The sequence below is a fragment of the Scyliorhinus canicula genome, chromosome 2 (assembly GCF_902713615.1).
Source record: "Scyliorhinus canicula chromosome 2, sScyCan1.1, whole genome shotgun sequence".
Taxonomy (NCBI): domain Eukaryota; kingdom Metazoa; phylum Chordata; class Chondrichthyes; order Carcharhiniformes; family Scyliorhinidae; genus Scyliorhinus; species Scyliorhinus canicula.
The window spans coordinates 42,996,631-43,016,005 of NC_052147.1; the positions used below are offsets into that span (position 1 = coordinate 42,996,631).

The 19,375-nt window shown below is 49.8% G+C and overlaps 1 protein-coding gene across 1 annotated transcript; it reads right to left on the reverse strand.

Annotated features, from left to right (window-relative positions):
* Positions 1-4,668: 4,668 nt before the first annotated feature.
* Positions 4,669-6,267, reverse strand: dio3a (iodothyronine deiodinase 3a). Its single transcript, XM_038776800.1, has one exon. It carries the CDS (start codon positions 5,930-5,932, stop codon positions 5,153-5,155), a length of 780 nt encoding a protein of 259 aa, XP_038632728.1. The 5' UTR covers positions 5,933-6,267; the 3' UTR covers positions 4,669-5,152.
* Between the last annotated feature and the right edge of the window lie 13,108 nt (positions 6,268-19,375).

The window sequence follows — 19,375 nt, forward strand, 5'->3', positions numbered from 1 at the left end:
ACCCTCCCCCCACCACCCACTTCCTATTCATGGCTATATTCGCCAGCCAATAGTAGTTACTGAAGTTTGGCACCGCCAGTATGCCCTCTCCCCGGCTCCGCTCAAGCATCCCCTTTTTTACTCGTGGGGTTTTGCCAGCCCATACAAAGCCAGTGATCGCTTTGTTAACCCGTTTAAAAAAGGACCGTGGAATAAAGATGGGGAGACACTGGAACACAAACAGGAATCTCAGAAGGACCATCATCTTCACCATCTGGACCATCCCAGCTAATGACAATGGGAGTGCGTCCCACCTTCGGAAATCATCCTTCATTTGGTCAACTAATCGGGCCAGATTAAATTTGTGCAACCGTTTCCATTCCTGCGTCGCGTGGAAGCCTAGATACCTAAAGTTTCCCCCTACCACTCTAAAGGGCAGTTCCCCCAGTCGCCTCTCCTATCCCCTTGCCTGGATCGCAAACATCTCACTTTTCCCCATATTTAGTTTGTACCCCGAAAATCGACCAAATTCCCCCAGCATACTTATGATTTCTTCCATCCCCTCTGCTGGGTCCATTACATACAGGAGCAGGCCGTCTGCGTAAAGCGAGACTCTTCCACCCCACCCGGACCAGCCCCTTGAGGCTCTCAGTGCAATTGCCAACGGCTTTATAGCTAATGCGAACAACAGTGGGGAGATGGGGCATCCCTGTCTCGCCCCCCGATGCAGCCTAAAATACTCCGCTGTTGTCCTATTCATCCGTACGCTCGGGACAGGAGCCTGATACAATAACCTGACCCAGTCAATAAAGCCCCGCCCAAATCCGAACCGTCCCAGTACCTCCCACAGATATTCCCATTCTACTTGATCAAGAGCTTCTCTGCATCCATTGCTACCACTATCTCCACACCTTTGGGGGGCATCATGATCACATTTAACACCCTTCTTACATTAGCCACCAACTGCCTTCCCTTAACAAACCCCGTCTGGTCCTCCCCAATCACGTCAGGAACAGTCTTCAATCCTAGAGGACAACATTTGGCCAGCAGTTTGGCATCCACGTTCATTAGAAATATCGGCCTGTAGGACCCACACAGCTCTGGATCCTTGTCCGCTTCAGGATCAGCGAGATAGTGGCCTGTAACATTGTCGGGAGATGCACCCCCTCTCTCCCTTGCCTCATTGAATGTCCTCATCAACAGCGCCCCCAATATCCCAGAGAACTTTTTATAGAACTTCACTGGGTACCCATCCGGCCCTGGGGCTTTACCCAACTTCATGACCTTCAGCCCCTCCGCTTTCCCGTATAAATTCTTAACGATAAAGTCCAGTAAATGCTACTCAAGTCAAGGAATTTAATTTAAATGTCATTTTAATAAAAAGGTTCACCTCATGACTTCTCAGACGATATTTCCAATCTGATGTGGAATTCAAAAAGACTCAGGAACAAACTGCTTCCTAAAAAAGAGACTCTGCTTCCCAAAACAAAGATTCTCCTGGCTTAACACTGAGTGGCTGCCTCCAATTTAAAATTGTCACAACTTCTCAGTGTCCCACTTCTTCAGGCTTTCCCTCACAACAACTCCACTAACGACTTTCCCTCTTTCATCACAGCCTTCATTGTCTTTAAACACATCTTGTGAACTAAACTTCTCCTCCAAAAATGTAAGAAATCTTTATGGTTTCTTTGTGCCTTTACTTTTGGATCAACAAAATTTGTCTTCCCCAGTAAGATGCAACGTCTCTAGATACCTCTGAACTTTTGGAATTCAACAGCTAATGACCAAATTTCCCTACTTATCTTATAGAACAGTACAGCACAGAACAGGCCCTTCGGCCCTCGATGTTGTGCCGAGCAATGATCACCCTACTTAAACCCACGTAACCCGAATACCCGTAACCCAACAATCCCCCCATTACCTTACACTACGGGCAATTTAGCATGGCCAATTCACCTATCCCGCACATCTTTGGACTGTGGGAGGAAACCGGAGCACCCGGAGGAAACCCACGCACACACGGGGAGGACGTGCAGACTCCACACAGACAGTGACCCAGCCGGGTCACAACGCAACTTTCAATTCCAACTTATTTACTTCTTACTCAAACCCACAATAACTGCTCATTACAAATGCACAAACATATTAGAACCCTTCATCTGACCTCACAGAAAACCTGTCTTTTGTAACCTTATTATTAACCCTGGTCATCACAAAGCATAAAATCACAAACAGCTACACAATCACAAGAGTGGAGGGAGAAAATTCTAGAGCACAAGATATTGACAGTTGAAAGCATGCCCGTCAATAGTAGGGAAAAACAGGATCCAATAAAGCCAGAAATATACATACACAATCAAGTTTGTATGTTTTTTTTCCCGGGGGGGCACAATTGAGTTGAAGGGGGGTGCATATTTTTAGTTTTAAATGTAGATTGATCCAATCCAACAATTTTCATAATCAAGGTCTGTAATTAAAATTAAGCTATTTTTCTCTTTATAAATGCTGATCTTATTGTAGATTTTGCATCTTTCTCCATCTATTTTAACAAACACAACATATGAAGATAATGGAGCACTCAATTGTGCCAATTTCTCAATTGACCATTTCTGGGTAGGAGAAAAAGCACAAATACCAAAACATAGTTGAGGTCATCATTTTCTTGCTCGACACAAACAACGGACAGATTATTTGTTAAATACAATCCTTGAAATGGAGGTGTAGAAAAATAACATTAACTCCCAAAACTTTGTGACATTATATACAAGAATGTCAGCACTATATTCTGCTAAGAGGTGGCAGTTTGTTCAAGCGAATAGCAGGGGCATAAGCCATCTCAATGTACATAAGCCTATTTAGTCTTATTCTGGAAATGAGAGTAGGAACCAATGTTGTGGGAAACCCGAGTGAATTATCGATCTCCCCACGTTTAAAAAAAAATACGGGATGTTTGATGTGGGTGTCGCTGGTTAGGCCAACATTTATTGCCCATCCCTAGTTGCCCTTCAGAAGGAGGTGGTGAGTTGCCTTCATGAACTGCTGCAGATCCGACAGTGCATTTTGTACATGGTACACATGGATGCCACTGTTAGTGGTGGAGGGATTGCACGTTTGTGGAAGGGGTAGCAATCAAACAGGCTGTTTTGCCCTGGATGGTGTTGAGCTTCTTCAGTATTGTTGGAGTTGCACTCTTCCAGGCAAAGTGGAGAGTATTCAATTTAACTGACTTGTGCATTGTAGATGGTGGACAGGCTTTGGCCTGGTCAGGAGGTGAGTTATTCACCCCAGCATTCCTAGCCTTTGACCCCCTGGGTAGTATGTCATGCATTGTGATGTTGTGATTTTTTTGTGATGTGGAGATGCCGGCGTTGGACTGGGGTGAGCACAGTAAGAAATCTTACAACACCAGGTTAAAGTCCAACAGGTTAGTTTCAAACACTAGTTTTCGGAGCACTGCTACTTCCTCACCTGAGTTTGAAACAAACTTGTTGGACTTTAACCTGGTGTTGTAAGACTTCTTACTTGACTTTTTCAGCTGAGAAAGCAAGACCTGTTAAATATTAACCAGATAGTCCACCTAGCCATTCATAAAAAGATTAAGAAAAAAAAACTTGCTAGCAGATTCTGTCCCTTACTGACACGACTCCTTATGGTTCAACTCGTATGGGAAATGTGCAGTGCAGAGAATCATAAGCATGAACCCATGTTTTAACATGATGCCATTTTGGAGAGTGAATTTGCCCATTCAATTCTTTTACTTCCTTTCCCTCCACTCAGACGGAGCATTTTTTCTGTCATTGGGAAACAAAGCCAATCATCATGACCCAGTTGCTCCCAGAATTATTGTCTTATTGTATCTAAAATGCACATTGCTGTTGAAGCTTTATTATTCAACGATTCAGAATCACAAGAAATATCTGTACTACACATAATACAACACCACCAGCTATCAATTGGTACACTTCCAGTCACAGTATGGGCTGAACAAAGTGTACCATTTGTATATGGCTTCTCTTTCCAAAATGTGTTCTCTGCTTGTGACCCATTTCACACGTAGAACAAGGAGACATCCAACTCAAATTATCACAACAGCTGAACTGAAGGTTGGCGCTAAATCCTCAACACCTTCCTGTCATCTAATTTGTGCCCTGCAGAGAGGTTCACTATTATTAAAATTTGTCTTTATATTTTAAAGTGCATGCTTTTGACCAAAACAGTTTGAAATAATTGTTATATGTAGCTGACTTTTTTGGCAAATAGATTTTGTTTGGAGGTGATGGAAATTCTCGAGATTGCTTAAAGACCACATGGATAATAACAATGTCTTTATAGACAAGACTTGGCTCACGTGCTCTCCTGGGATTAGTGATTGCCCGAGGGCGGGGAGGGAATTGCAGTGTATTTGCCCCGGGGTGTTTTCCTTTGCCTCTCGAGAGATGATATGGCGCGGGAAGATGTAAAGATGTAGGGATGGACTTCGATCACCTGATCTTTTCATGTCGGTCATTTTCACACGTTCGCGTCCAATGGCTCGTTATATGCAAATAAAGGGATAATGAAAGATTCCACAGGGGCAGAGATGTTCTGCTCTCGGAACATTAATTCGGAATAAATAAATCGAGATTTATCCTCCCAAAACTAAAAATCAACTCTATGCAGTTGTAGCTGGCAGAGTAACGAAACAATGGCACAGGTTTTTGAATATTTATTATAAAATGTAATAAAAGTGCTTGATCTCAAAACAAAAAGTGAAAACACGAGCTGCAAAGTCCGAGATTTCGAAACATTTGTTTTCATCACTCAACACTGTGCTGACCTCACACAAAGTTCATTATATCTCCAACACTTGTCACATCAAGCACGGTTTCCTGGCACTGGAGCCATTTAAAAACCGGCTTTCACAAATAAGTGTCAAGAATATCCGCGACTTCCATCTTTTGCTTTAACTCAAACTTTTCAAGTCAGGTAGAACATAACAAATAAACAAAATATAGAATTTCAAGTCTATTTACAAATATACACGGAGAATAAGGTCACATTAACCTTAAGTTACAAGTCACTACGTCTTTCACGAGTTCGTTCAATAATAGACATTGCGGTAAACAGAACCGAGCAAGAGCCGTGTTCAAAATATATATTAACATTTCGACAATGTTCAGTGCATTTTGTTCATTCACACTTCAATCAGGACAGTGCTGGTATCGTGGCTCTGGTTCTTGTACTGCTCAAGCCACAGTCTGAGTTCCGAAATCTTGTATCCCTCTGGTCCTCTCCCTCCCTGATACACCACCTTCCGATTCCGCAGGACATACAGCCTTTCAAAGTAAGCACCGTAGGCAGAGTTGGAAGAGTTGTCCATGGCGTCGGCGACCACGAGGCAGCCGGGGTTCTCCTTGTCGATCAGACTAGCTGCTTTCAGTCGGTCTGCCAGAGAGCGGTGCCTTGGGATATCATAGGGGGCATCGGTGCTGACCCAGCCGTCAGAAGGGTGGGCTTCCTCGATGTAGACCAGGAGAAAGTCCGCAATGTCGGCATATTGGGTGACGACCCGTTGGAAGGACTTGAGGCGCGCCATGAATGGAGGTCAGGTGCAGCTGCCGAAGTTAAGAATCAGTGGCCTCGCCCCTCGGCTGTAATCGAGCAGCCGGACCTTCCTCTGCTTCTGCAGTTCCACCACTTCGGTGTTTGGAGCCGGCGAGCCCACGTGGGCAGATTTGAAGAAGTCCAGTTTCTGGCCGTACCAGATGGCTTTGAGAGACTGGAGAGTAAACATTCGGTTGGTGTCCGAGATACACAGGGGAGGGTCATCAGCGCTTCCTTTAGCCTCTTCCCTGGACTTGGACAAGAGCCGCTTTCGAATGCACAGGATATCGAGTAGCCACAGCAGGAGAGCCGTGATGAGGAAGCGGGGCAGTAGGATAAGGACAGCCACTATCTCTTTCAGGAGATTCATGCTTGGGTTGGAGTGGGTTAGTAGCCCCAAACCCAGCAGCGTCTCCCTGCTGCTCTGATCGGAAAACCACGACTCGCCCCCCTTTTAAAACTGCCGTGTTGAATGAAGACAGCCCCCGCCTCCCTGTGGACCCGCCCCGGGGATTACCCAGCTACTAAACACCTCGCAGATGGGGCGGAAAACATCGGCAGCGACAGAGTAGATGCGAAGACCATGTATCTGAGTAAATAGCCATCGGTAACTTCTCCTGGATACTCCTGAAAGGGCAACTCGCAAACAAATGAAACGTAAACAGCTGAAATAGAGCGAAAACGTGAGCACATGCTAAGGTATGCCACCATGAAAAGGAGTTTAGTTTCGAGTTATACAACAAAAATCTTACCTGATCTAACAGCGAATGAGTGACCAGGTACAGAACTGACAACACCCACGTTGTATGAAAAAATAAAAAAAGACGCACATTGGCTGATAACAAAAGCGATCAAACTCCTTTTAAAATGATAGGGCAAGGTAATTATTTACCTAATTACATTACCCCGTAATTCTCTAATGAAAGGTTCTCAGCTGAAGAAAAAGCGTGTGGGTTTAGTTTGAAATCGAATACTGTAAAAGTCAAAGTCAATTGGCTATATTGATGAGTTAGTAGTTCTTTGATCCGCATTTAACAGTTAACTTTTCAGAGGCATTAAACATTAGCTAATGAGAGTTTCATTGTGCATGTAACCATCAGCTCGAAGTGCACCAAACCACTGCATTTTCATTATAATTGTGTAATCTTTTGGGTTGTTGAGCTCACGGAAATATTCACAGTTGCAATCAGCTGTTTAGTTTACTGGATAGCTCGTTCGAACTGGATCGTTCGGCAAGCAACTTTGTTTCCGAAACTCCTCATTTAAGCGGTGTCCCTAGTTTGAAATACGCGCAAGTCCCTGTACAGATAGTTTTACTTCATTTTAAAATCTCGAAAGAAGCGAACTAAAAATAGTTTAGTTTTTGGTATCTGAGTGTAGTGTTGACATGTTTTCCTGTACAAAACTCGAGTATCATTAGAGGGCGCTATTGGCTGGTTGCTGTTTCACATCCGACAACAATTTGAATTTCCTTCCCCCATAATCAGTGAGATTCTGCTACACATAGTGGGAGAATATAAATACATGGATCCCCCCCCCCCAACCAGATCAAACTCCAAGGGATGCTTCGTAATTTAGCTTTAGCATTTTACTCCTAGATATAATTTAAGAGTTTCCAAAACAGGAACACGTCTTTTCAGGAGCACATACCATTTACGCCCACAAATATTTTATTATAGGGGAAATCAGATGTTTTGTGCCCGCAGTCAACTGGGGAACGTAGGGGGCGAGAAACACCAGTAATAATCGAGTTGAAATGCGTTTTGATATAATCCAAACGGATTTACATAGAATTTACAGTGCAGAAGGAGGCCATTCGGCCCATCGTGCCTGCACCAGCTCTTGGAAAGAGCACCCTACCCAAGGTCAACACCTCCACCCTATCCCCATAACTCAGTAACCCCACCCAACACTAAGGGCAATTTATCATGGCCAATCCACCTAACCTGCACATCTTTGGACTGTGGGAGGAAACCGGAGCACCCGGAGGAAACCCACGCACAGACGGGGAGGATGTGCAGACTCCGCACAGACTGTGACCCAAGCCAGAATCGAACCTGGGACCCAGGAGCTGTGAAGCGATTGTGCTATCCACAATGCTACCATGCTGCCCCAAATATTAGTTGAAATATCACAGACAACTATTTAATAATTAAGTATTTGCAAATTTAATTAAATGACAGTTTTAGTGAAACCATATTTGGTTGGCTACAGTCCATTAAAGGATGTAGAACTCGATTTTAATTTGGAGAACGTTGAGATTTAGTAATAAAGACTGCTTAATACCCGGTTGATTAGGTTTAAATGACCCTATCGTGTGTATTTAACTAACTTCTGACGTTTCCTATAATATAAAGGTATGTTGTCAAAGTGTAAAGATCCAAGAAGATAATATTTTCACGTCTACATTGTGTTACAAAACAGTTACTCATAATTTGCAATGTTGTTTGGGGGTCCGTTTAGCTCACTCGGCTAAAGCTGGTTCCTGGTGCAGAGCAAGGCCAGTAACTCAGGAAGGCCCGCCTTCTCAGCTGGTGGTGATTTAACCTGAGGATCACCACCAGTCACTCTCCCCCTCAAAGGGGAAAACGGTCTGTGGACATCTGGCGACTTTATCTTAATTGCATCGCAAAGTATATAATATATTATTATATATTATATACTTTGTTACCTACATTATGCCAACTAATTAAAGAGTCCCATCTGCAAATTCATCTCTGTTCAGAAAGGACTGAAGTTGCAAAGTAACTGTGGTGAACATATTGTATTTTTTTTTTTTTAATTTAGATTACCCAATTATTTTTTCCATTAAGGGGCAATTTAGCATGGCCAATCCACATACTCTGCACATTTTTGGGTTGTGGGGGCGAAACCCACGCAGACACGGGGAGAATGTGCAAACTCCACACAGACAGTGACCCAGAGCCGGGATCGAACCTGGGACCTCAGCGCCGTGAGGCGGTTATGCTAACCACTAGGCCACCGTGCTGCCCCTGAACATATTGTATTAACCATTCACTATGTATGTTATTGTATCATGCTGTTGCCCATGTGGGTTCCACCTATGGACCATTGTACGATATTACATGGAATGTATCAGGTTGGTGCCTTTGTGGGCTCCGCCCCGGCTCCACCCCTTGAGGGGAGGTATAAAGAGCAGTAGCCCTGTAGGCAGCTCTCAGTAGCAGAGCAGTCACAGGCAGGCACTGTTCTAGTTGATTAAAGCCACAGTTTACATCTACTCTCTGTTTCGCGTGAATTGATGGTCGCATCAATTTAATCGACTGCAACACCACAATGGAATCGGCCCGCAAACCTGACTGACTGGAACTTGACCCACAAGTCGTGGAGGCCAAAGGGATTTTTTCCCACTCATTCCGCTGTTTCGAGGCCTACCTCGCCGCCTCCTCCTCGCATTCCGTCTCCGACGATCAGAAGCTGAGCCTCCTCCACGCCCGGGTGAGCCATCGAATCTTTGTACAACTCGAGGAAGCCTCCACTTACGCAGATGCCCTCGCGATACTGAAGCACCTATATGTAAGGCCAGTAAACTAGGTGTACGTTCAGCACCTCCTTAATACTCGCCGCCAATGCCCCGGGGAATCGCTGGAGGATTACCACATAACCTCAAAGTCCTTGCGCGAAGTTGCAACTACCAAGCCGTTATGGCCACTCAACATATGGACCTCGCTGTCCGGGACGCCTACGTATCTGGAGTCAGGTCCGACTATGTGAGACAGCGCCTACTCGAGAAAGATGCCCTCAACCTGGAAGAGACGGTAAAGCTAGCCTCCTCCCTAGAAGTAGCGTTCCAAAGTCTCAACGCGTTCCCGTCTGATCATGTGACCCCCTCGTGGACCCCCGACCAGAGAGTACCCCAGGCTTGTGCCGAACGGCTGCCCACCCAACATTGGGGGCTACCCTGCTATTTCTGTGGCCAGCATCAGCACCCCAGGCAGCGCTGTCCGGCTCGGAACGCGAACTGCAGCGACTGCGGTAAAAAGGGACATTTCACTAAAGTTTGCCTGACCAGGTCCAAATCGTCAAAATCACAGGCCCGACTCTCAGACTCAAAGGCCCGCAGACCCCGCAGTTTGGCAGCTTGCCTGCCGGCTCCGCCCTCCCCGGACGCATCATCGGCCTCGTGTTGTCCGTGGGGACAGCCAACTTCAAGCCCACACAACATGTGCGACTCACGGGGGCCGCCATCTTGGTCATCGCCACCCACGCGGCACACCACGTGCGACTCATGCGGGGCGCCATTTTGGACGCCATCTTCCTTGCCGCCGACACGTGCAACTGACGGGGGCCGCTATCTTGGCCGCCATCTGCAGCGAAGCCTGACACGTGCGACTAACGTGGGCAGCCATCTTGAGACCACCCCAGCACCTCCAACCACGCCGGCTACCCGCAACTCAGTGCAGTCACCCTTGACCAGTCGCGACCCAAAGATCTCTGAAGCTCCATGATGACCGTCCGGGTCAATGGACATGAAACGCCTTGCCTGTTCAACTCTGGGAGAACGGAGAGCTTTATTCATCCAGACATGGTAAGGCGCTGCTTTCTCCCAATCTTCCCGGCACATCAAACCATCTCCCTCGCTTCTGGGTCGCACTCTGTGCAGATCCAGGGGTGCACTACCGCAACCCTTGCAATACAGGGCACCGAGTGCGCCGATTTTAAGTTATGTGTACTCCCCGACCTCTGCGCTCCTCTCCTGTTGGGACTGGACTTCCAGTGCAACCTCAGGAGCCTAACTCTGAAGTTCAGAGGGGCTCCTAGCCCCACTCACCGTATGTAGACTCGCACCCCTGAAGGTCGACTCTCCCCCGCTCTTCGCAAATCTCACCACCGACTGTAAGCCAGTCGCCCCCAGAAGCAGGCGGTGCAGCATCCAGGACAGGACTTTCATCCGGTCCGAGGTCCAGCGACTCTTGTGGGAGGGGACCATCGAGGCCAGCAATAACCCCTGGAGAGCTCAGATGGTGGTCGTCAGGACCGGGAAAAAGACCTGGATGGTTGTAGACTACAGCCAAACCATAAACCAGTACACGCACCTCGATGCGTACCCCCTTCCCCGGATCGCAGACATGGTTAATCAGATCGCACACTACCGTGTGTTCTCCACGGTGGATCTGAAGTCTGCATACAACCAGCTCCCAATCCGCCTGGAGGACCGCCACTACACGGCCTTTGAGGCAGACGGCCGCCTCTTCCAATTCCTCCCGGTCCCCTTTGGCGTCATAAACGGGGTCTCGGTCTTCCAAAGAACGATGGACCGAATGGTGGACCAGTACGGGCTGCGGGCCACATTTCCGTACTTGGACAACATCACCATCTGCGGCCACGGCCAGCAGGACCACGACACCAACCTCCAGAGATTTCTCTAAACTGCCCAAGCCCTTAACCTCACTTATAACAAGGAGAAATGCGTTTTCCGTACAACCAGACTAGCCATCCTCGGCTACGTCGTGGAAAACGGAGTTCTAGGACCTGACCCCGAATCTATGCGCGCCCTCCTGCAACTCCCCCTTCCCCACTGCCCCAAAGCCCTGAAAAGGTGCCTCGGGTTCTTTTCCTATTACGCCCAGTGGGTCCCCAACTATGCTGACAAAGCCCGCCCACTAATCAAGGCCACCATCTTCCCACTGGCGGCCGAGGCCCGCCAGGCCTTCAGCCACAACAAGGCAGATATTGCCAAAGCCGTGATGCGTGCGGTGGACAAGTCCGTCCCCTTCCAGGTGGAGAGCGACGCGCCAGAGGTTGCCCTCGCCGCCACCCTTAACCAGGCGGGCAGGACAGTAGCATTTTTTTCATGTACCCTCAACGCCTCCGAAATCCGACACTCCTCGGTCGAAAAAGAAGCCCAAGCTGTGCGGCACTGGAGGCACATCCTCGCTGGTAGGTGGTTTACCCTCGTCACCGACCAACGATCGGTAGCCTTCATGTTTGATAATAAGCAGCGGGGCAAGATCAAGAATGATAAGATCTTGAGGTGGAGCATCGAACTCTCCACCGATAATTACTGTATAGTGTATTGTCCTGGGAAGCTCAACGAGCCCCCAGATGCCCTGTCCCGCCAGCGCGCAAGATGACCGACTCCGGGCTATCCACGATGACCTCTGCCACCCGGGGGTCACCTGACTTCTCCACTACATCAAGGCCCGCAACCTGCCCTACTCCACCGAGGAGGTCAGAGCCATGACCAGGGACTGCCAAATCTGCGCGGAGTGTAAGCCGCACTTCTATCGATCAGATAAGGCCCACCTGGTAAAGGCATCCCGGCCCTTTGAGCACCTCAGTATTGACTTCAAAGGGCCCCTCCCCTCTACCAACCGCAACACGTATTTCCTCAACGTCGTTGACGAGTTCTCCCACTTCCCCTTTGCAATCCGCTGCCCTGACATGACAGCGGCCAGCATCATTAAAGCCCTGCATAGTGTCTTCACCCTGTTCGGCTTCCCCACGTACGTCCACAGTGACCGGGGTTCGTTGTTCATGAACGACGAACTGCGTCAGTACCTGATCGGTAAGGGCATTGCCTCGAGCAGGACTACCAGTTATAACCCCCGGGAAAACGGGCAGGTGGAGAGGGAGAACGCGACGGTCTGGAAGGCCATCCTCCTGGCCCTACAGTCTAGAAATCTCCCAGTTTCCCACTGGCAGGAGGTCCTCCCCGACATGCTCCACTCCATTAGGTCCCTCCTTTGCACGGCCACAAACGAGACCCCTCATGACCGCTTGTTTGTTTTCCCCACGAAATCCACCTCCGGGGTCTCGCTTCTGTCCTGGCTGAAGACACCGGGGCCCGTTCTACTCCACAAACACATCAGGAGCCATAAGTCCGACCCTCTGGTAGAGAGGGTCCAGCTCCTTCACACCAACCCCCAGTATGCATACATAGAACACCCCGACGGCCGACAGGATACAGTTTCCCTCCGGGACCTGGCACCCGCAGGCTCCACTATCACTGCCACCCCAAATTACCCCGCCCAACCTACACTGACCAGTGCCCCCGCCTCTACATGGCACCCACACCCCCTCCTGTCCCCTCTCCCCCCTTCACCGACCCACAGGAACGAAGCTCCAGAAGAGATGCTCCCAGGAGTCCACGTCTGTCCCCACACCGGCGGATTCACCACTCATGCCTGCACGAATGAGTTCGACACCCGGGTCAGCTGCAATACCAGAGCTTCGGTGATCACAGCGCATGATACGGCCGCCGGACAGACTGAACCTGTGAACCCTTCACCCCCGCTGAACTTCAATTTTTTAACAGGGGGTGAATGTGGTGAACGTATTGTATTAACCATTCACCATGTATGTTACTGTATCACGCTGTTGCCCATGTGGGCTCCACCTATGGACCATTGTATGATATTACATGGAATGTATCAGGTTGGTGCCCTTGTGGGCTCCGTCCCTTGAGGGGAGGTATAAAGAACAGCAGCCTTGTAGGCGGTTCTCACTAGCAGAGCAGTCGCAGGCAGGCACTGTTCTAGTTGATTAAAACCACAGTTTACGTCTACTCTGTTTCGAGTGAATTGATGGTCGCATCAGTAACTTCTGAAAGTCCTGGGAGGACATGTTGCTTCGCATTGGAGTGCAACTCCATTCACTACTGTCCTAAGTCCTTTGATACTCTTACCGAATAAAAATTTCCATGTAAAATTGAAGAACGGATTAAAGATGTGGGGCGGTATTCTCTCCCCCCCCCCACACGGCAGGTGGGAGAATCGCCGGGATGCCACGCGAATCGCGCCATGCCGCCCCGACCCCCGCACACGATTCTCCCACCCCCCCGAAACCAGCGCCGCGCGAATCATGCCGGGCTGTTCGGAGAATCGCCGCAAATGGCGAGCGGCGATTCCCTGGCCCGGATGGGCTGAGCGGCCGCTCCGCCACGACAGGTTCCCGCTGGCGCGTCCACTCCTGGTCGCTGACGGCGTGAACTGTGCGGGAACGCTGGAGGGTCAGCCTGTATGGGGGGGGGGTGTGGCTCCTTCATCGGGGGGGCCTCTGATGGGGTCTGGCCCACGATCGGGGCCCACCGAACGGCGGGCCGGCCTCTCCCCCCGGGCCTACCTCCTTCTGCGGCTGGCCCCAGAACACCGGCGCCATGTTGGTGAGGGACTGGCGTGCGTCAGAACATTCCTGCGCATGCGCAGGATGCCGCGGCCCAACTGCGCATGCGCAGGATTGAGTTGCCCCAACTGCGCATACGTGGGTTGGCGCGGCACCCATTTGGCGCCGTGTAGGGACGCTGGAGTGGTGCCTAGCGTCCCTAGGTCGTGCCCGGGGCCTGTTCGCGCCGTCGTGAAACGCGACGGTGATAACGATGGCCCGGGCACTTAGTCCCGGGAATGGAGAATACCGCCCGACATACTGGAAATGTATAGAAGGATAGTATTACAATGGATCATGTTAATCTAGCTTCCTGGTGTCCTAGGACCGAATATGGTCAGCTGCTTTATCAGTGACCTTCCCTCCAACATAAGTTCAGAAGTGGCATGTTTGTTGGTGATTTTCACTTCAGTTCCACTTGTAACTGTTCAGATATGGAAGCATTCCATGCAGCAATATCTAGAGAAGAAAGAATGTGACCACCTCTCCTTGACATTCAAGAACATTAACATTGCAGAATCCCCCACCACAAAAAACTGGGCATTATCATTGACCAGAAACTTAACTGGACCAGCCATATAAATACTGTGGCGACAAGAGTAGGTTAGAGGCTGGGAACTCTGTAACCAGTAATTTGCCTCCTGACCCACCAAAGCCTGTCCACCATCTACAAGGCACAAATCAGGAATGTGATGCAATACTCTCCACTGTCTTTGATGAAAGCACACTCAAGAAGCTCGATACCAAGACAAACCAGCCCACTTGATCAGTGTGCCATCCATCATCAAACATTCACTCCTTCCACCAGAGGCACACTGTGGCAGCAGTCACCATCCACAAGATGCATTGCAGCAACACATCAAGGCTCCTGCAGACTTACCCGACCTCGAACATCTATCAGAAAAATGGCAGTAGATCCATTAGAACACCACCACCAGCAAGTTCCCCTCCAAGTCATATAACATCTTGACTTGGAACTATTTCACCATTAATTCACCTCTGCTGGGTCACACACCTGGAACTTCCCTCCCTAACAGCACTGTGAGTGGACCTTCAACAAATGAACCCAGTGATTCAAGAAGGTGGCTCATTACTACCTTCTGAAAGGTAATAAAAGATGGGCAATATTCCTGTCCATACCAGCAATGCTCATATCACAATTAATTAATCACAGATACTGGAGGAGGAGATGGAAATTAAGATAAGGGTGTCAAAAGGAATTTATGGAGTAAAACAATAAGGAAGAGAAGGACAGTGGATATTTGGATTTTCTTTTCCGTTTTGTTAGATTACTGTCTTCCTTGGTGATTCCTCCCAGTCAGGAAAAATACATATTGGCTTCATAGTTTATATCTGAGGATGCCAGCTTTCTAGAGGAGCCAGTAGCACCCTTTATGAGGATGGTTTGGAGGAACGTAACTTAGAAAAGTTAGAAAGACGGGAAAGGTCAAGGAGAACCAAATTTGATAGTTCATGACAGTGATGGTGGTGTGTCCTTTTGCCCATCCCTAGTTGCCCTTCAGAAGGTGGGGTGAGTTGCCTTCTTGAACCGCTGCAGTCCTTGAATTGTAGGTACACCGACAGTGCTGTTAGGGAGGGAGTTCCAGGATTTTGACCCAGCTGCAGTGAATGAATGGTGATATATTTCCAAGTCAGGTTGGTGAATTACTTGAAGGGTTTTGTGAGGGCCACGAAGAATCCAGCATGAGTTGTAGAACAGAAAGAAAACTTTATTTACCTATACATACATTCATACACACACACCAGCAGCAGTAATTCCCTTGCTGCTCACTCCTCTCTCGCTGGTTCCATACTGGTCAGCTTTTTTTATGCAGGGACCTGCTAATGATTTCAATGCCCCCCCCCCTCCCCCCACCTCATTAGGGAAGCTCATATTCCCCAAGGATTGTGGGATTGCCATTAGTCCCCAGCCAGTGGTAGGCAGGCAGGTTATAACATCCCCCCCCTCCAAAGTCCAAGGAATCCACCGAAGACCCTGGCGAAGGAGGGCGCCTGTGGGCGGCGCTCATTGTTACAGCAGTCACAGGTAGGCAAGTTCTTGGATAATAAAGCCTATGTTCACTCGTTCTCATCGCCCCTGGAGAGCACAAGTGGTGGTGGTCAGGACCGGGGGAAAAGAATTAGATGGTTGTGGACTACAGCCAGGCCATAAACTGGTTCATGCAACCTGATGCATACCCCCTCCCCTGCATAGCGGAGATGGTCAACCAGATCGCACAGTACCGGGTGTTCTCCACGGTAGATCTGAAGTCTGCCTACTACCAGCTCCCGATCTGCCTGGAAGATTGCCACTACACTGCTTTTGAAGCAGTTGGACTCGTTTTGCCGCAGGCCGGACACCATTTGCACGAGGCGCTGGATTGGGCGGCGTGTAACGAGACGGAGAACGGCGCTTCCGTGATGAACGGCTTAACGGTGTAACGGTTGTACATCCACGGCCTGTGGGACCTAGGACTCCCCTTCTGAGGCCTGTGTCTTTATCTCGGAGTCGGAGTCCAAAGCCTCTGTCATCTCGCCATCCCTATCTCCACGTGGTTCTGCAATGACCTGTACAGGCTTTGAGTACGGCACCAGAGGAAGATCGTGAGGAATACTTTCCACTGTGTCTGGTCTCTGCGACTGCAGAAGTGAGCTCCAGGGGCAGGGAATCTTTGGAAGAGGCGGCCTTCTGGACTGAACCTGGTCTACATGCTTGCGCTGGAGACGAACCTGGGCTAGCACCTGGTAAGAGATCAGGCCCGTTCATCGAAAGAAACGCCAGGGAACCACTGGGTGCCACCAGCAAAATTTTGAATGAACACCGGGTCACCAAGCGCAAACTGCTGAATTGGCCGATTCCGAGAACGGCCACGTCCCTGCCATGCATGTGTGTGGCATACGTTTGCGCCAATATCCGGGAAAACCATGCTAAGGCGGGTTCGAAGTCACCGGCCCATTAGGTGTTCCACGGGAGCTACCCCAGTCACCGCATGTGGCGTGGTCCTATATGAAAACAAAAAACAAGCCAGTGTTGTGTCCATAGACCCGGAAAACTACTTCTTTAGGCCCTGTTTGAATGTCTGCACTGCGCGGTCCGCCAACCCATTGGAAGCTGGGTGGTATGGAGCGGTGCGGATATGGCGTATGCCGTTTATCTTCATGAACCTCGCAAACTCCTCACTTGTGAAAGGAGTTCCATTGTCTGTGACGAGCACCTTGGGGAGGCCATGCGTACTGAAAGATAAACGCATCTTCTCGATCGTTGCGCAGGACATTGTGCCTACCATCTTATTCACTTCTAGCCATTTAGAAGGGGCATCGATTAATAGAAGGAACATGGATCCCTGAAAAGGGCCGGCGAAATCCGCATGCAAGCGCGCCCAAGGCCGCCCTAGCCATTCCCAGTGATGTAGGGGCACGGCCGGCGGAAGCTTCTGATGCTCCTGGCAAATGGAGCAGTTTTGGGCCACCTTCTCAATGTCGGTGTCGAGGCCTGGCCACCAGACATAACTCCGGGCCAACATTTTCATTTCGGTCATACCCGGATACCCATTGTGCAAGTCCTGTCGTATCAGGCCCTGTCCTTTTTTCCGGGATGACCACATGCCTCCCCCACAAGAGGACACCGTCTTCCACGCTAAATTCTGACAGCTTGAAGGAAAATGCCCGCAACTCACCTGGGAGCTGTCTATGCTGCCTACCATACAGTATTATATGCCGAACGTTTGACAGGACTTGCTCCAACTGGGTCCACTCACGGATCTGTGATGCCGTGATAGGCAAGGCGTCCATAGAATTTAGGGTTGCAACCACCTCACCTGTCATGGGGGTCGACATGGGGCCAGTTGACAAAGGCAATCGGCTCAGTGCATCGGCATTCGCTATCTGGGTTCCTGCTTTGTGCTCCAGAGAATACCAGCGCTGGATCCGTGCGGAAGCAATGGGCGGTACTGGCTTATCCTCTTGGAAAAGTCCCAGCAGAGGCTTATGATCAGTCACGATAGTGAAATGGCGGCCATACACATACTGGTGGAAGTGTTTCAGCCAGGGACCCACTGCGAACTGTGGCATCTGGCTTCATTACAGGTACAATTGGTGCTGCCCGCGGGAGGCGAAAGCTATCGGTCGCTCGGCCCCGTTCTCCATCTTGTGGGACAGGACAGCCCCAATACCATACGGGGATGCATCACACATGATGAGCAAAGGCTTTCCAGGATCGTAGTGGGTTAGTAACCCTGACGACAACAATTGCTGATTTACCCGCCGGAAAGCAGTTTCTTGCGGCTGACCCCAAACCCAGGTGTGATTCTTCTTTAGCAGAAGGTGTGATGGGGCCAGCGTAGTTGCCAGATTGGGGAGGAACTTCCCGTAATAGTTTACGAGGCCGAGAAAAGAACGAAGATGCAAAGTGTCAGTCGGGGCGGGGGCCTGTTGAAATGCGCGCACATTCTCTGCGACGGGGTGCAAACCTTCGCGGTCCACCCGATAACCCAGGTAGACTACTTTCTTCGCCTGAAAGTCGCACTTTGTACAACGTAAACGGACTCCAGCCTCTGAGAAGCGTCTTAAGGACAGCCTCCAAATTTTCCAAATGTTCCTGCTCCAACGTCCCTGTAATCAAAACGTCATCTAAGACAGCGATACGCGGTAAACTTCTCAAGATGCCCTCTATGACGCTGAAAGATAGCGCAGGCAGAGGATACCCCAAAGGGCAACCGTGTATATTCATACAGGCCCCTGTGTGTATTAATAGTTACATATAGCTGGGAGGCAGGGTCCAGCTCCCAACTGCAGGCAGGCGTGACTCGTATCTAATTTCGTGAACGAGAGTCCGCCTGCAAGCATCGCGTAGAGATCTTCTATGCGGGCATTGGATATCGGTCGAGCTGGGAAGCCGTATTCACTGCAAGTTTATAGTCGCCACACAAGCGAACTGTGGCATCTGGCTTCATTACAGGAACAATTGGCGCTGCCCAGTCAGCGAAACAGACGGGCCTGATAATACCCAAGGACTCCAAATGAGTGAGCCCCCTTTCTACCTTCTCGAGCAAGGCGTAGGGCACCAGGGGTGCTCAGAAATAGCGCGGCGTGGCTCCTGGTTCGACCTGGATACGGGCTACTGCCAAACTGTGCTGGAATACATCTTAGTACCTCCATCAAACCTCCAGAACCTGTTTGAAGGATGTGCTGCCACTGCAGCCGCAAATGGAGCAACCAGTCCCGACCCAACAGGCTGGGCCCATGGCTGCACCCTACGATAAGTGGGAAACGCCCCTCCTGGCGTCCATGAACAACAGGGGTCATCGTAGTTCCAGCGATATCCAATGGTTCCCCCGTGTCGGTGGCCAACCTGGCCTGTGTATCGGTTAATGTAAGGGTCTGTATATCCTGCATGATGTAGTTAAATGTCCTCTGGGCGATCACGGACACCGCTGCGCGGGTTTCCAACTCCATCTCAAGCGGGTGACCATTGCCCCGTACTGTCACCTTAATAGGGGCCACACGGGGAGCTGCCACACAATGCACAAGGCCATCGTCCTCTATCGCCACGTCCTCGGGAGTAGGCCCTGCAGGTTCATCCAAATGGAAGGTATGGCCCCTGGGCTGGCCCCAGTTTCTGTCGGAACGGGGGCGCCTCTGGTGCCCCCAGATCCGGCGTCCATGACAGGGTCGGTGTGCACAATCCGAC